The sequence below is a fragment of the Fusarium solani genome, assembly GCF_023522795.1.
Source record: "Fusarium solani strain SB1 chromosome Unknown bctg00000005, whole genome shotgun sequence".
NCBI lineage: Eukaryota > Fungi > Ascomycota > Sordariomycetes > Hypocreales > Nectriaceae > Fusarium > Fusarium solani.
Genome location: NW_027072153.1, coordinates 3,974,842 through 3,992,021, shown reverse-complemented (window position 1 = coordinate 3,992,021; position 17,180 = coordinate 3,974,842). Strand labels below are relative to the sequence as shown.

Below are 17,180 nucleotides of genomic sequence, written 5' to 3'. Positions count from 1 at the left end.
CCTCTCTCACTATGAAGCGGTCTGCTGCCAGGGCGATGGATAACGACGCGACCCTGTCGGTTAGTACAGTGATGGCGCAAGTCTGATTATGGATGTCTTACGAGAAGGCTGGCGTAGTGCTGGGATTGGACTGGTTAGGTAGACAGTTAGACCTGATCAGTGTTACCTGCGAAGCATGGAGTTTACCTCGGCGATGCCAGCAGACACCGAGTGGCAAGACGCTCGTGAATCTGCTAATAACTCAGTATAATCACGCTCTTAGCCCGCTTCGCGAGCTGCTTCAAAGAGCGAGAAGTATGATTTATTTGACCTTTGATGGTTAGACTTCCCGACAAAACACATTATTCCTTGGTATTAATGCCCACTTTATCAGCCGACATTAGAAACAATGGAAATTTCTTTTGGCTTTGCCGGCCCTCGGGAAGCGTCGTACTGGAGCAGCGCTTGCTGATAAAGTTGCAGACACAATCTGTGCGTTTGGCATGCAAAGCAGGTACCACGTATAACCACCCTTTCGCCAACCCCACCTTTCGCCAGGCAAAAAAAAAAAAAAAAAGCACCACTAAAAATCAACAAGTTTACTTAACGTACATAATAAGCATATGTCAGACAAGTATGTGTCTCAGTAAGATTTTCACCTTAAATCGCGATTTTTAAAAAATTCTTAAAAACTGAAATCAGTTTAAAAATAACCTAAACTTCAGAAATAACTTTCTTAACAGTATATAACGTAAGCTTAATTTTTCTAAGATTTTTTAAAAAAAAAACTCCTATTAAGTTATTAAGAAAAAACGTATTCGCACTGTTTTTTTAAGCCTTTTTTTACCTTATAAGCTAGATTATTTTTTGAAAATTCTAGAAAAAACACTAACTTTCTAACTATTTACTAATTAGGTTAAAAATGCTCTTTTTAAGTTTATAGCTATTTTATTGTAGTTTTTAGAAAATCTAGCTTTTTTACTTTTAGCTGCACAGTATTAGTGTGACACATACTTGTCTGTGACATATGCTTATCATGTACGTTACACAAAACTTAGCCAAATTAATAGATGCGTGCAAGATTTTGCGTCTTGTGAATAATAGTTGCATCTCTCTATTGAATCCTGGGTCTTTTAATAAGCCGCCCTGACCGCGTGGTTGGTTGATGGGGTATAGTCTCCTCTCTGACTTCAATGACCGACGCAGCCTCCAATTCTGACTCCGGCTCACCTGAATAGCTACATTCCACCGCAACAGGCATATTTTGAGTCTCCTCTTCGGATATGGCTTCCCCAGCAGCTGGAGTCTCACCAAGAGTCATGAAACGTTTGGTAGGATTCGGCACGGCCTTCCTCTTCTTCCCTCTCTTCAGGCGAGCCAATTCCTCTAAGCTAGCAATCCTCACAGTATGCGCCGCTACTGTCTGCTATTAAGCCTCAAAGCCCTTTGCTATTACGTTATACTGTCTCCGTGTCTCTGGTGTTATATTTAACCTAAGATCACGAATTTAACGGCTCGTCTTTGGTATATCGTCCGAGTAAATATAGGGCGTGGGTTCAGGAGTCGCTCTTAGGCTGCCATTTGGCCTATCTTCTTGGATTTCTGGATGCCGCAGCGTTTTGGCACGTAAGATCGACCAATTCCCAGTAACCCCCCAGCCAGAGAGTATGTTCATCTCAGTTATTCCAACTCGACGCGCCTTAGCGTATGCCCTGATGAAATTGACCTTATCTATTAGAGTGGAATCAGTCAATGACGCGAACTTTTCCAACTCTCGTCGATATACGGCTTTAGAGGCATTAAATACTCCATTATCTAACGGCTAGAGCCCATAAGTGCAGTATGCTAGCAGATAGCAATAATAAACATTGTTCAAAAAGCACGTGGCACTAATAAGGTATATAGATATATGCTTGCCGAAACCAGTCATAGTACCCCTTCGTCAACGTTGACGGTGTTTTCAGGCTTGATCTAACCATACTGGCCCTCCCTGATATCAAAGGGCCAATGAACTGCCTTAGGCGTGAAAGAGTCGAACCTTTTGGCTTCTTGGCGTCTACCCATCTTGGTCTTCAGGTTTGTGCGGCGCTTGATAAATCTGGTCACCCAACTGCGTCCTAACTCGGGATGTTCGCCCTGCTGTCTCAACAAGCCCGTGACGCAAGCGCGGATCTGATTGTGGGACGGAGCATAGCCCAGAGATTCCTAACGGAAGATCCAGAAAGCCAATCTGTCCTCTTGATTCTTGGACATACGTCGGCGAGGCTGAATCTGTTCTTTCACGGCTATCTGGCCGTTAAGTCTGTCGATGCGAGTCCTTCGGGGCACTCCACGTCTCTTAGCTTTTTTTTCGCTTGAGAGGGTGAAAAGCCATTATCAGCAATATCCAATATAGCCTCAGCCATATCGTCCTCTGTATATTCTCATCGAAGTCGCGAGATAGGCATTTTTTTTTATCGTTGCCAAAGACAAAGACCAAAAAACAAGAGAAAGAGCGATGAGGAGCTTGGTGATTAAGCTGAGAATATTTCAATAGCACGACCTGCATATATCGCGTACCCCGCACAGCCATATAGAGTCAAAATAATTACCTCTAATCATTTCTATAATCAATAGAGGTAGCTTCTTTTAGGTAGCTATTTATTTTGCCTAACTTTCGTGTAAGTGAAATTGACGAGTTTTGGTGGTGCTTTTTTTGACCTGGCGAAAGGGTGGGGTTAGCGAAAGGGTGGTTGTGCATGGTAATGAGCAGGATTGTCTGGACTTCTATCACCACCTAATTTAGCGCAGGAGCTATGTACCTGTAATTTGACGTATTTTAATTGGCTATACCCCTCATTGTGACCGGACCGGAGGTTTTCACGCACTCATAAGATAGCTCGATGTTTCCTAGAGTATCGGGTGGAGCACCGTCTGGGTTCGTGATCCGTTGCTACTTGCTGCGGTCGCTGTAGCCTGTGATCCCTTGACTGGGTTGCTACGGTTTTTATTACCTATTGCTATTTGCTCTGAGCTAGCGTCCTTTGACGTTCCGGTCTTACTTGAGGCTACCTGTACCTTTTTCAGGGCTTTCGCGGTCGATTTCGCGGCTCTCGGGGCGCGACCTCGGATCGAGGATTCTTTCGCTTTAGTCATACGTGCTCGGCTCTATTGATACTACGGAGTAAGGGGAGACATGATACTTATCTCCTGACCACTGCCACAATCCTAAATATTGCCTATCTTCTTGCCTCATTCGGTATACATAACCCGTCTTGTTTTCAATGCACGCCATGACTAATGTCCCACCCGGGCAAGTCAGAATCAGCACTTGTATTCCTTACCCATCCGGCGAGGTCATGACAGGGGCGCTAAACCGGCCCCCATGGTGGCTATAACATATCACCGGCAAGGGGGTCTCGGTAAGGGGAATAAAACTTTGGCACAGAGGACTCCCTGGCGTTTTAAGTGCCAGATAGCTCGCCACTAGCCCGGTCTTTAGCCCGTCGCTGAGCTGCATGCATCTAAGAGCCGGGATAAAAAGGGGCGAGACATGTGGTGATATTTAGTGCAGACTTCCCCACGCTCACCTCTGTGGACCTCACTTGAGGTCTGTCTCCCATGTCATGCAGCACAAAAGTAGCAGAAATGACCTTGTTTCTTCTCCTTGTGATATTACCTCTTCTGATCATGCCGTCCTCATCAGGGGCGTTGCCCAACTCACTCAACACTCTCGGCTATCCCTTATGCGCTGTATGTAGTACTAGTCCGGTATTTTCTTTCTTGGCAAAACACACCTGCATTGTTCTTCCATAACTCCTTACTGGGACCATCACTAAGGAGCTTTTCAGTCCAAATGCATGGACACGGCCCTCGAGGGCAGTCTTTGCGACAGCGGCGATCAGACATGTGCCTGCGGCAACGAGCAGTTTCGGAGCAGCATGACCAGTTGTGTCACGGCCAACTGCTCTGTTCCGGATGCCTTCAGTAAGCTTCAGACCCCTCCCTCACCCTTTCATCTCACAAACACCTCCATCTTTTCCCGTCATTACTTTCCCCTCCGCTTGATCGCGATGGCCTTTCTGACTGTGTTTAATCGGCGCAGTGGCGTTCAATATCAGCCAGACTACCTGCGGTAACCCCGCTCGTGACCGCGCGCGATCATATACCATCATCGCCACGACAATCACCATCGTCTCTAGCCTTTTCGTCATCATGCGCTTCGCCTACAAACTCTTCAACCGGATTGAACCCGGACCTGACGACTGGACCGTGCTCGTCGCTATGGTCGTCGTAGCCACTATAATCGCTCTCAGCATCCATGGCATGATTCCTAACGGGTTCGGCAGGGATATCTGGACGCTCACTCCGGAAAATATTTCCTCCTTCGCCTTATATTTCTACCTGCTCTCCATTTTCTATTTCATTGCTGTTGCTCTTAACAAGCATGCGTTGATCCTCTTTACTTTACGCATCTTCCCCACTCAAGGAGTGCAGAGGCTCCTCCGAGGCACTGGAGCCTTCAATGCACTTCTTGGCGTAGTATTCACTATTACTACCATATTCCAGTGCTTGCCTATCAAACACTCTTGGCATCGATTCACTGGAACCTCTGAAGGAAGCTGTTGCAATGTAAACGCTGTCAGCTGGGCATATTCCATAATGAGCGTTGCGCTAGATCTATGGATGCTAGGGATCCCTTTATGGCAGCTTCGGCACCTCCAGCTTCACTGGAAGAGGAAGGTCGGTGTAGCTATTATGTTTTGCGTCGGCACATTGTAAGTACCGCCCCTCATATGCCTTAAAACGCTGAATTCCTTTGTCTAACGCCCATGCTAGTGTGACTGTGATCAGCGTCTTGCGCTTCCAATCCCTTGTGGCCTTCGACAAGTCCCCTAATATTACCTGGGTTAATTATAACATCACTCTTTGGTCCGTGCTCGAGCTCTGCACGGGTGTCATATGCACCTGCTTGCCTACCTTTCGTCTGCTGCTCGTCCATATCTTCCCTGGGCTATCCGGTTCGTCATATCAGAAGTCCAATCAATATCAATACCCACCGGACGGTCGCCCCACCAGCGCTCTCGGTCGAGCCCGCGGAGTCAATATTGTCACCTCGAACAGGCTACCTTCCGGGAGTGGATCGCACTCTGGGTGTCAAGGTATCTTATTCCAGAAGACTTTTGCGGTACATTACGGCGATAACGACGAGACAAGCCTCGTACATGAGATGTTGGACCTTCCATCAACCCCTGGAAGTTGAATGTTTCCAATCGATGAACCGTGATAGGGTTTTTATGAGCAGAGAGGCTGGAGGTATGCCGAAGAGTAAAGCGCGACGAAAATTTCAGTTCAGCGTGGCTTGAGGAGATCTGTTGTTGTATACTAGCGAAGGAGAAGGATGGTTAGTTGTAATGGGCCACCTTACATTTATCTTTGTAGGGTAATGCGGGTGCACTGTATACAAAGCTCCGAGATTCGAAAGACCTATCCCACCGAGGAAAGCCTTGAGTTAAGCTATGCAAACATGCCCCAGCATTCGACTCAGTTTGCCAATCATCAGTCTCTAATGCTGTGAATATTGGTTAGTTTCAGGCCGTACTACTATTCAAACATGCGGATGTAACCAAAAGTGCCATTTCGAGTTTTGAAGTGAGGTTATCGCGTAAGATTGAACTGCTGGCCGGTTGCTGATCTTATGCTTAATGCAGGTGGGTTAGTACCTTCTTGATGTACGGACGGAGATGAGATGATCAAAGTCAATCATGGAAGACATAAGAGTCATGTCGTAAAGCGCATTAACTTAGGTTTCATGTATTAATAGTACAAGGGCCCACTCTCGCTTGATATTTGGGCCGAACGGTCTCTGTGACAAGATAACCTGCTCTTCTGGCACAGATCTTGAGAATGAACTACCTTACGTGCCTAGGCCTAGACCGCAGCTAACTTTCATCGCGAGTAATTAGAAAGGATCCGCTCGTGGCCTCCGTACTCGTCGTCATTAGTAATAAGTATTTTTCCAAGACGCCAAGGAGCACGATGAGGCTGATTTGGGAGGATATCGGCTGCCCCATTGAGTTACAGGGGTAGACATCTTCAAAACAAATTCCAACACGTTGTGAGCTTGATGTCCGTAATTGTCACGTCGAAGACATAGGCCGTAATGAGCGTGTTTAGGAACTGCGGCAACGGGCCTGGGGATCGCCTCACGCTGGATGGACGATGTTAGCACAGCTTGACTAAGTCATAGCAATCAAATCAATGGTTATTGCAGGAACAAAAGGAAGACCTAGTCGATTGAACTTTCATAGAAGAAGAAGGCGGCCGTGCCTCCTAGTGTTGGAAGAGGTGAGAGTTCCCCCTTAACTTCAGGACCAACATTAAAGTATGAAAGTTCTACGATTAAGGGTCAAAGTCATTGATGGAATCGATTATAGGTATAAAGGCTAAAAGGACCTCTCATTGAGCTTATGGCAACATAACCAAGGATAATCACAATCACTACACTAAGAATTACTTTCTCATCAAGTGTACTCAGCACCCCTGCGCAATCCAACAACACCTAGTCACCCTCAGATACAGGATTTTGCATAGCCCATTGCTAGCTTCGATGATGATGAAGAACTCATCGGATGTAACTAGGTTACACGCTTTACTAAACCCCACCCGGCCACCAAACCGAAGCTATGACGGTCTATTGAGTCATCAAGAACACAAGCAACGACGAAGGAGCGGCCCCGGGACGACATTGAATGCGTTGGTAACTTCATCAAGTCCAAGGGAATCGTGAAAAGCCTGTATACACTGTGTTAACGAGATTAGAGTTGCAGAAGGGGTAACTAAGGCCAAAAGAGCTATTGATGCTTAACTAAAGATGTATTTAAATGTCAAAGAAAATAACCATGCTACTTAGGTCTCAATAATCCAGGGAATCAGTGCCCCCGGAATGCGGCTAAGAACGTACGTCACATTGACAGGCAATAATCCCCAAGGTCAGTGTGTTTTTGATGATAAGATCCCCGACTGGGCGTATTCTTGCATTCCCTCTGCCCATTCGAACAAGCATATATTTAACAAGTGGTTAATCAGCGTTTGTCTTCCCTTCGCAGAGCGAAAAAAAAAAAACCGCTTCCTCTGGCTGAGCCTTAACTAGATGGCAAGAAGGCACATGTGACGATTGAGATCGTGGTTTTTGGCCTGGTTGAACAAAGTACAGCTTATTCACGTCTCTTCACATCTCCCCACGTCGACAGACCCAGGGCTTCGCGTTATTGAACAGCACAGAGCCACGGCGGAAGCAACGCTGTATTAGAGCGTATGAGGAGTCACCAGACAAATCCTCCAGCAAGATAATTACACGATTCGGCTTCAGGGCCGCCGGAATACGGCCGACCAATGCCGACAGGCTGGTCGATTAGGTAGGCGAGCTAGAGACGCCGCAAGCCCCGGAATGGCCGGCTCGCACACCTAGGCAGAGGAAATTAGAGACGCAATAATGTTATCGCACGCCGCGTGGCTTCATAGATGTGAGATGGCTGGTTGGTCTAGCCTGATGAGAGCTTGCTAGCATCCATCGAGGTCGCGCAATTTCACAGAGAGCCGGGACGGAAATAACCCGAAAAGATAGACTCGTAGCAGCTCTTCAGCTACAAAAAGAGTATCTCAAGCAATCGCTAGGGTCATAGCAACCGTTATATCGTAAAGCGGTCAATTATGGTCCTAGTGAGGCTTTGTGCGGATTCCGGAGATTGCATATGCTCATTATGAGGTTTCAAAAGCCGCATCATGGTACCAAGCCCGCCACGGTCCAAATTTTGAAGATGATGCTATAGAAATTGCACGAACCGAAAAAGAGAATATGTTCAATGAGTGGCAGCTTTAGTTACTTAAATAGACTTCGTTTCGTCGCGAAATTGCCGAGTCCCATTGACTATGTTGGTCGCAAGTGAGGCATTTCACGATGGCGAAGCTGTGGTGTGAAGTTGCGGGCCTAGACTCTAGTCGTTCATGACTTGGTATGGAAACTTGGCGCAAGTGGGGAGGGGAGTAAACACGTTGCGAATTCATATTGAAAACAGGAAGTAAGCTTTGTCTTGAAAGATCTTGAGACCTGATATTTTGCCGTTGTGCGAATGTTTGGATACGCAAGCTGCCACGTACCTGCCATCAAATAGCAGCGCAACATCTATAACCCGAGCACCCGTGTCACCCACCAGAAACGGATCGTTCAAATTTTCGTCTAGTACCTAGGAAATATACGCCTCAACCTCAATCTCAATAATCATCCCAGGGATACCCAGTTCAGAAACCCCAACGCAAGTCCATGTAGGCTGATGATCAGGCATCCATTTCTTAAATTGCTCGACCATCAGGTCAAAATTCCTGGACAAAGAAGTGTGGTAGCTCTTAACATAGTAGACGTCTGCCCAACCTCTTGCCCCCGCATTCTTTAGGTTCTTCTCCACGTTCTTGAAGGCGAGGTCGATGTGTGCACGAACGTCCTTATCATCAATATTGCCCTCGGCGTCCCAGCCACCCTGGCCAGAGCACTTGATGATGTTACCGACGCGGACGGCTTGGGAGTAGGAGTAGACTTTGTTGTTGGTGACTCCAACGCCCTCGTAGTTGAAATACTGAAGACCGGACATGATTGCTGGAAAGGATCTGGGCTAGATGTGAGCGACGTGAAGAATCAAAGCGGCAAGGAATATTGCACATTTGAAGGGAAAAAAAACAGGGTTAAGTGTCGTGAAAGCTGAGACAATGAAAGTAGGATTCGACAAAGGGCAGCGGTTGAGATTTGCTAGATATGATGATACAGTGGGTTTACGGAGCCTTTTATACGTTACTGACCAACGGTTGGCCTTAAGAGCACAATGGCCTCGGTATACGTCTTGGCTAACCGGACATTGCCCCATTGCCTCTCCCGAAACCGTAACCTCAAATCTCGCATCTTCGCTTATTGGAGGTCGGTTCGTGTGGGATGGCTACCCTCATGATGCTCAGATGTTTTCAATTGGATGGCTGTTTTCATTACATAAGTGATAGGTTTTGTGGCTTGGTGCTAATGTTCGTGGTGCTGGATCAGATGGTCCATTTCATATATACCTTTCAGCGGGTCCAAGAACTTCCCATACTAGGAATAGCTGGGGCTTACGGCCGTCGGAGAGATTGTGACGAGGTAGTCAAGAAGATATGCAACATGTGACACCCAGCATCATGGCCCAAGAACCTTCCAGACTGGGAATAGATGCAAAAATATACGGCTCGATACGGCTCACAAGGTTGTTTTTTAAAAGGGCAAGTGATACTGAGCTGTGAAGTTGAATGTTGGGTAAACTTTTGGGATAAGCCTTGTCTGTGCGTAAAAACAATGTGACCCTGGGCATCTTTTATGACTGTGGCTTTTATCTCTCCACAAGAGACTCTACAAATCATCTGAGGGGTTTATCGAATCAGGATTCCAGAACATGCTAATTCCACTTTGAGCTGGGCCGCGGAAGGTTTGCGGAGCCGTGGAAGGCCGTAGGAGTTTCAAGCCACCAGTAGTTTCTATATGTAAGCGAGTGTTACGGCGGAAAGCTTATGCCACGTTCAGCTTAGAGTCTTTGGAGTCGATGTCCTCCAGGTCCGTGTCTCGAAGTTGAGCCTATCAGGAGCGTAACAATTTGGAAATGGAGAATTTAGCTTTGCTACAATCTAAGAAAAACAAGGAAAGGATATGAATTGGAGAAAGATCATCCTAGCAATCAGACGTACCCTTGAGAGCGAAGGGCCGAAGGCAGACTGTCCCGAGCGGGGGCATATTCCCCCTACTCGAAGTCGTTACCCAGTTGCTCCTCATAACGCAGTGATTTTACATGAGGCAATAATATGCGAGAACAGACCTTGGCTAATGCTGATGCCAGTCACGGAACAAGCACTCAACCTGGATCAACAGGTGCGTAAGAAGTTAGGTTCGAAAGACGATCGAAGGTCTCTCGGTTTCGAGTTATTATCCCCCTTCCTGCGATTTCCTTGCCGAGGCTTACTTACCGGTGATGAGCCATTGCGGGGCCGGCTTAGCGCTCTTGTCACGGCCTAGCCGACCCGTTAGGATCATAAGTGCCGATTCTGACGTTCTGGGGCGGGGCGCTGGTCATGGGGATGCATAGAAAACTAGGCGGGTCACATACCATATTAGGTAAGAAAATAGGCAATACTTAGACTTGTGACAGTGGTCGGGATATAAATATTACCCGTTGGCTCATGTGGGGCTAGGGCCCCAGGCGAGCTGTCAGACAGTACGTGTATTCGGTCCATTGATCCCAAATCAGTGTATTCGTGTTGTGTTGTGGTTTTTTGTGTCTGCCCCTGAATGATCTACTGTTTCTGTGCGCAATCTCAGGACCCCTGACCCGCACGTGACACCCCAGCATATGCCTTCTGTTCAACACGAGCCAACCTAGCAAGCTAGGTTGGCCACAAAATTGTGAGAGAGCCACAAAATGTGAGACACCAACGAGGCCCGATTTCCCCCTGAATAGCCGCTTTTTTCATCCTCTGAGTTTTGGTGGCCGTCAAAAGTGATTTTGAAGCTGAAAAAGAGCGGGTTGAAGCTATTGGCGATGCCTGATGTGATGATATTAATGATATTAATGATATTAATGATATTAATGATATCTGTGATAGAAGCCGCCGCCTAAGCCTCCAAGGCCGCCGCCTTGCTAGACGGATCCCTATATAAATTTAGCTGTGATAGCGTCTCTTCAGCCCCTCGGGCAGGCTTCTTATGCGGCCCTTCCTTGCCTAATGATGCCCTTGATCCTCTGTATCCCTGATATGTGGTGTTGAGGCCGTAACGGGCACGGCGTTAAGGGGGCTTCGGGCGGCAAAGACGGCAGCCGCGGTAATGATGCTGATGAAGCTAAAATACTTCGAACACCCATTAAGTTGCCAAGGCAAGAGACTTAACGGCTGAATATCCAGCCCGAAGGGTAAATATCGTATATCTGCAATTCATCTCTCCTGGGAGGACCCCTTAGAACTCCCCTTTCTCTTGCGGCGGGTAACCAGCTGTTAAACAGCTTCAAACCTGTAGTAAGGGAATTTGTGCCCTCTCACGCTTCCTGACAGGCCCAATCTAACCATATACCGTCTGTCAAACCTCCCCTTTCCATGTAGCTTATAGCAACCCATAGTTTATTCAATGTAGCGAGGTGGATGCGGCGGATCGGTCAGCTGTTGAGCCTGACGGCGTTGGTCAGCAAGGCGCATCTTCATCCCCGCCTTATAGTTAGCCACAAACGCAGTACATAGGAAACGCGGGCGTATAAACCTTCCGTGGGCGTGTGGTTATAGAGGCTCTGACGATCGAAAGGCGCCTCAAGGAGTAAGCCTTACAGCGAGGTAACTCGTGAGACGGCAACATAACTAATACCGGCCTGGAAGTCGCGTATAGCGAGGTCAGTAACTATCTGATCCTTCGTTAGGCTCTAGCATCTGTGACTAGTAATAGCAAATGCCACGATTAGTAGAAACTGCGTGCGAGCGCAGGTCTCATTATCCACTCGGAAATCACGCATAACTAGGAGGATAGGTACGATTTTCCTACCCCTATTAGTTATTAGATACGGCGGTCCATCGTAGCTATTAAAATCTACTATAATAATAGCTAGGGGGTCTTCCCATGGGTTAGCGCCTATATTCTAGGCGATATCGTATATAGTAGCCTAGGCACTATTAACTAGGCCAGCTGGCTGCCATAGATTAGTCGTGAGCATCACCCTGGCGCCCTTAGAAACAGTGAACTTATTGGGTAGATTGCCAGCGTTGTCGCTTAGCGCCTGCCCCGCGCCGCTACTCTGATTCTTTGCCTCCACCTGTACTGCTGGGGAGTTGAGGTGTACCATATGCTCGTAATTATATTCGCTGATGCGGGCTTTTGTAGAATACGCCCGCAAAGCGGCCCTGAATTTATAGTGGGTCTCAAAAAGTAACGACACATTCCGGGTTAACCCAGTGTATCAGTACCACCACCAAATAAGGCCTTATTTTTACTTACTTATTGCGCAGCCAAAGAAGGGCCAAGTGCATTATATTATATATCAATCCGTAGAGAATTGAGAGTTGTATCCTCTAGCATATCTAATATTTAGTATACAAGTCATGGGCGCGTACGACAGCCTGCATTCTTCGCTTCATTGATAAACCAAGTTATCAATGACCTCGGGCTCAATCTCTTGCCATAGCTCGATCGCGGCTTCAATGAGAGCATGCTTTGCCTGCTAGGTCTTTGGCATGTATGTGAGCTCTGGATATCGCTTGCAAATCCTCTCTTTGAGGATTCCCCATAAGTTTTCTATGGGGGTTGAGATCTGGGCTGCACGGAGGCCAGTCAATTACTTCGGCTCTTCGATTCTCACACCATTCATATAGCCAGTCTCGTACGATATGAGCTGTAAATGCGCTTGCGTTGTCATGCTGGAAGCGACTATTCCTCGTTACGATCCGGGGAAGATATCGCTGTAAACACGCGAAAATAACTTGTGCAGTTACTCCGCCGCGAGGGCTTTCTGGATCGCCGGCAAGAGGGATCATCGGGAGGCGCCTGCGATGATTGAAGGCGCTAAAGAACATCTGTGAGCGCCTTGTCGGTTGTACGCGTGTCTGAACATTATTTCTGAATAGTCTCTCATGCTAGGAATAGTTAGAAAAGTCGCAATTGCAAAAAGAAGATATACCGGTTTGAAGACCCACGTACGCCTCTGGCCCTCTCCTCGAGCTACGATAACTTCATCAGAAAAGGTCCAAGTCTCCCAAAAGTCCTCAGCCATATGAACATAGCGGCGTGCGAAGCGTAGACGCTTTCTTGCGTTATCCTCACTAAGGAAGGGCCGAAGAAGAGACTTATAATGCATAATTCCTTCTTTCCGTAGGTATGAGATTAAGGTACAGCAGCTCAATCCAGCTTCCTTGATTAATTCACGTATCTGAATATGAGGATCTTGGGCAATGACTCTTAAAATTCGCCTCCTTTCCCGGTCTCCAATGATGCGCGGCCACCCGGACTTGGGTTGGTCAGCGGCACTGTCTTGGTCGCGATATCTTCGTATGATACCATAAATGGCATTCCGAGAGACGCCCTCTTCCCGCGCGATCTGGCTGGCCGACACGCCCGAATTTTATCTCCAAACAATCCTCGTTCTCGTATGAGGGGAATGAGGTCTTTTTGGGGCCATTTTGACTTCATTTGGCTGCGTGGTGAAGAATTGAAGTTGGTGATGATTTTGGTGAAGGTAGAAGGGAAAGCGGGGTACCGGAAAATGTGTCGTTACTTTTTGAGACCCACTGTATCAACCTCGCTCTGCGTTAGCTTGGTTTATACCCGATTGCTAAGGAGGTTCCAGGACGGTATAGATAACTTAACTTCACACAGCTCTTGCAAGGCCTAACGGAACCGGGCCTAATCATCACCAGCCTAGCGCTATACCATAGTCAAGAAGACAGTGCGGTCAAATAACCGGTAGGCCACGTGCCCTCTCCTTTCCAACGAAGACAGGCTAGTGCTAGTCGAATAGAGGAGCTTTTGCCGGACTGGTGGTAACTGGAAGAAATCGCCTACAAGCAAGACGCTCACACCACCAAAGAACTCGAATCTACGCTATGGAAAGGCCTGCCGCAGTCGGAATCGATCCGCGCCAGCTGCTCAAGCCCTAGCATGCTCTTTTCATCGATAACGAGGTACTTGACGTACCGTAGACGAGACCGAAGGGCGGCTGCGTCGGCTAGGGGAAGGTCAGTAAAAGCACCACCTACTAGGAGACATAGCAACAAATATATAGTACCGCCCTGCATCTAGTAACTCGCAACGCCTATTAGCGCTACGCGGCAAATAGGGCTAGGATTCGGTAGGGCAGCCGCCTAAAGATAGGAGGAAAGCACCTTAATAAGGAAGGACTTGCTTATACCACTACTACTATTAACGTGGAGAAGGATTTAAGTAGGATTTTATGCCTAGAAGTAGCCTATGAAGGTAGCGTATATGAACCGTTATTATAGGTTAAGCTAGTTACGCTAGTAAGGGCTAAGAACCTCCATATCGTTAGCTCAAGGGTGCCTAGCGATAAGGTCTTTCTAATAGCTATCTCGAAATTCCAGATAAGTGCCCACATACTATATCCGGTTATAATTAATATTAATATCGCGGTAGCTAAATAGGTTAAGACCTTCTTAGGTAAGGGGGTTATTAGGTAAAAGGGCGGCAAGGCAGATCCAGTCTTCGTCATTAAATTCCTCCTCCATAGGCAGTCTCATACTAATCCTCTTCAGGTTATAATTAAGCCTCTTTTAGCCAGCTATAATGGTCATCACCATAACTATAGTGCTGCTAACAATAAGAGAAAGCCTTAGCGTAAGAACTAAAACGCTAGCCATTAAATATAAGGAGCTTATTAAGCCGGCAATATAGGTGGTTTAATATTAGCTTTATACAGCAGCAATCTAGCTACTATTAACCTTCTTAATCAGCCCGATAGCGAGGAAAGTAAACCAATACATAAGGCCTATCGTTAATATTACTTAGCTACTATTACTTCTATATAGAAGGGTTCCTAGAGAGGAAATTCTAATATTTAAGAAAAAAAACATATATTAAGTCCTCTAGGGCCTCTAGGCATTAATAATACTTTTTATAGATATTAGGGGCCTTATTAACCTCATCGCTATTAATCCATAGGGAGCGGGAATACATATCAGGATAACAGTAGTCAATATATAGATAAGTTCATAAGCCCTCTTATAATAACAGGCTAAGGAGCAAGTAGCTAACCTCTTATTTTAAGTAATTCCGCTTAGTAACTAGCTAATTTAAGAGCTTTAACATAAAGGAACCCAGGGGGTTATAGTCCTTAACCCAGGGCATTGAGGCCTTCCTAATCTAAGCAAAAGACTCCCTTTTCTTTTCCGACTTAAAGCAATATTTAGCTAAGTAATTAATCACCTGCTATAAGCTTATATAAGGCGAGATATTTATATTAGCTAGCTACGCAACGGTAAGTAAGTAGTTATATTAATTAATCTAGCTATTATTCTGCTCGCCCTTAAAGCTCTAGTGCTTAAAATAAGAAACCTTTTTAAAAGAGGCTAATAGGCGCTGCCTATAAGTAAATCTAAAGCAGTACTCTACCTGCTTAGTATACTTATTAAGCTACATATAATAGTTATTAGAGCGGTAGCATTATATATAGTTAACTATTATTAATAAGAATTAAACTATAAGGGCATACCCTAATAGATTACTAATCATAGGCTACCCTTCCCTAGGCGCCTATACCCATTAAGGCTCTAGGTTAATAGCAGATATATAATATCCCTAGATTTAGGCAAATTACTCTTAGGACTAACCATTATTAAGGCCTAAGTAAGGGTAGCTATTTAATAAATATAGGCTATAATAATAACTAAAACCCCTACCTTACTACTCATAGTAACCCTAAAAGTCTATTAGGTTAAACTTCTACTTTAAGATAATAATCCTAAAGAGCATATAATGCTTATAGAAGTAATAAGCAGCAAGGTAGGTATTATCTCATAGTAATTACTAGGATAGAGCTATCCGCGCTGCCTTAAGAGCTACTTTCCACTCTTAGAATTAAGGCATATAATGATATAAGGACTCCTAGTAGTAATTAGCCGCACTTACTATAACGAAAACGCCAGGCCTACCTAGATTATAGGCATATGCCTCCAATTCCTTCCTTTGCTTATACTAATATAAATAAGTGCCCCTAATTATGGCGGCTTAGTATATAATTAACTAGATTAAGGCCTAAGCCTCTAGCTCGTTAGGCTTAGCTATTACTTCCTTTATATTAGGGCGCGTAAGGGGTTAACGGCGGCCTTCGTATTACTTAACTAAGTAGTTACTTCGCTTTCTAACCTACGCACATAATAGCATATTAAGGGCGACGAAAGGCTATATCTTATAGCAGGCAAAACATCTATCTTACTATCTTATCGCATAGGCAAGGTAGTCCTAGTATGTAATACCCCGAAGGCGAGGCTCCATGAAGTCTGCCTTGCTATTAGGTAAAGAGTAGGGAACGCGAGTGAGAACAGCGGCTAAGAATAGTTAAATTCACTTATAGGAGTTCTATAAATAAAAGGCAGTGGCATCTAGTGCTAAGCCTACGCGCTAGGCGGCATATACTTAAGATCAGTTATATACTCAGGGTTAGGGGTACTATTAAGGAATTAGGACTATAAGGCATTTAATTTAGCATTAGTAATCTATGAATTTAGGATCGCCGAGGCATTGGCATTACTAGGATCCTCTTCTAGAGCCTCCTTAATAGGGCCTTAAGGGAGCTCGCTATTAGGTATATTAGCCACTTAGCTAGTAATAAAAGTAATTATACTGCTATTAAGAGAAAGCCATTGTAGGTAATCCTAGCTTATAATAATATCGCGATAGCCTAGGTAATAGCGCTATAAGTAATATAGCTAGGTTAATAGGCATAAGCAATATATCTAGAAATCATAAGTAAACTACTACTAGAAGCAAGGGTTACCCTTTATATTAAGAGGCCATAAGAGTATAATATCTAGCTCTTTAGGTAAGGCTAAGAGCTCTTTAAATAGCCTACTAATATTATAAAAAAAGTAAATAATATAACCGCGGTATTTATATTAAGCGCTATATACCTATAAGACCTTTATATATATATAAACGCTAGTAATTAATATCTCCTTAACTATTATTAGGCTAAGTAAATTACTAGGGACTTCCCTGAAGTTAAGACTATTCATAGCGCTAAAAAAATAAGGCTTATTAAGGGTTCTCTTCTTATATTAATTAATACAGCGGCCTTAGATTTTTAAGCTATTTCGCTTTATATTAAACCAATACTCCTAGCAGCGAATATAACTATGTATCTTATTATTATTCAATGCAGTATAGAACTCCCACATAATGGCCTAGTCCTCCTCACTAAAGGCAGGCAAGTTAAGGTCTGCTATAAAAGGTGGATCAACTATCTAATTAAACTATTACTCTTAAGGCTATAGCCGTGGCCGTGGGTTAAAGGTGCCTTGATGTATATAGCGGCTACGGCGATAACCCCGTGGGAGTAATAAAGGGGTGGTACGGAACAATTCCTATGGTATAGGCGTGCCTAGCATAATAGGAACCGTTGGAAGAGTGTCTTGACGAATTGGCGTTTAAGGAATCGGCGTGCCCAGAA

At 45.3% G+C, this 17,180-nt stretch overlaps 2 protein-coding genes across 2 annotated transcripts; one reads left to right on the top strand and one right to left on the bottom strand.

Moving 5' to 3' along the window:
• Nucleotides 1-3,648: 3,648 nt before the first annotated feature.
• MRS44_009680 (uncharacterized protein) lies at nucleotides 3,649-5,221 on the top strand (the record flags this gene model as incomplete). The annotated part of the gene is made up of 4 exons (XM_065621424.1): nucleotides 3,649-3,711; nucleotides 3,810-3,945; nucleotides 4,064-4,736; nucleotides 4,798-5,221. The coding sequence occupies 4 exons, from the start codon at nucleotides 3,649-3,651 to the stop codon at nucleotides 5,219-5,221; spliced, it is 1,296 nt and encodes a 431-aa protein (XP_065477496.1).
• Nucleotides 5,222-8,204: 2,983 nt separating this feature from the next.
• MRS44_009679 (uncharacterized protein) lies at nucleotides 8,205-8,606 on the bottom strand (the record flags this gene model as incomplete). The annotated part of the gene is made up of 1 exon (XM_065621423.1): nucleotides 8,205-8,606. One exon carries the CDS (start codon nucleotides 8,604-8,606, stop codon nucleotides 8,205-8,207), a length of 402 nt encoding a protein of 133 aa, XP_065477495.1.
• Nucleotides 8,607-17,180: the final 8,574 nt, after the last annotated feature.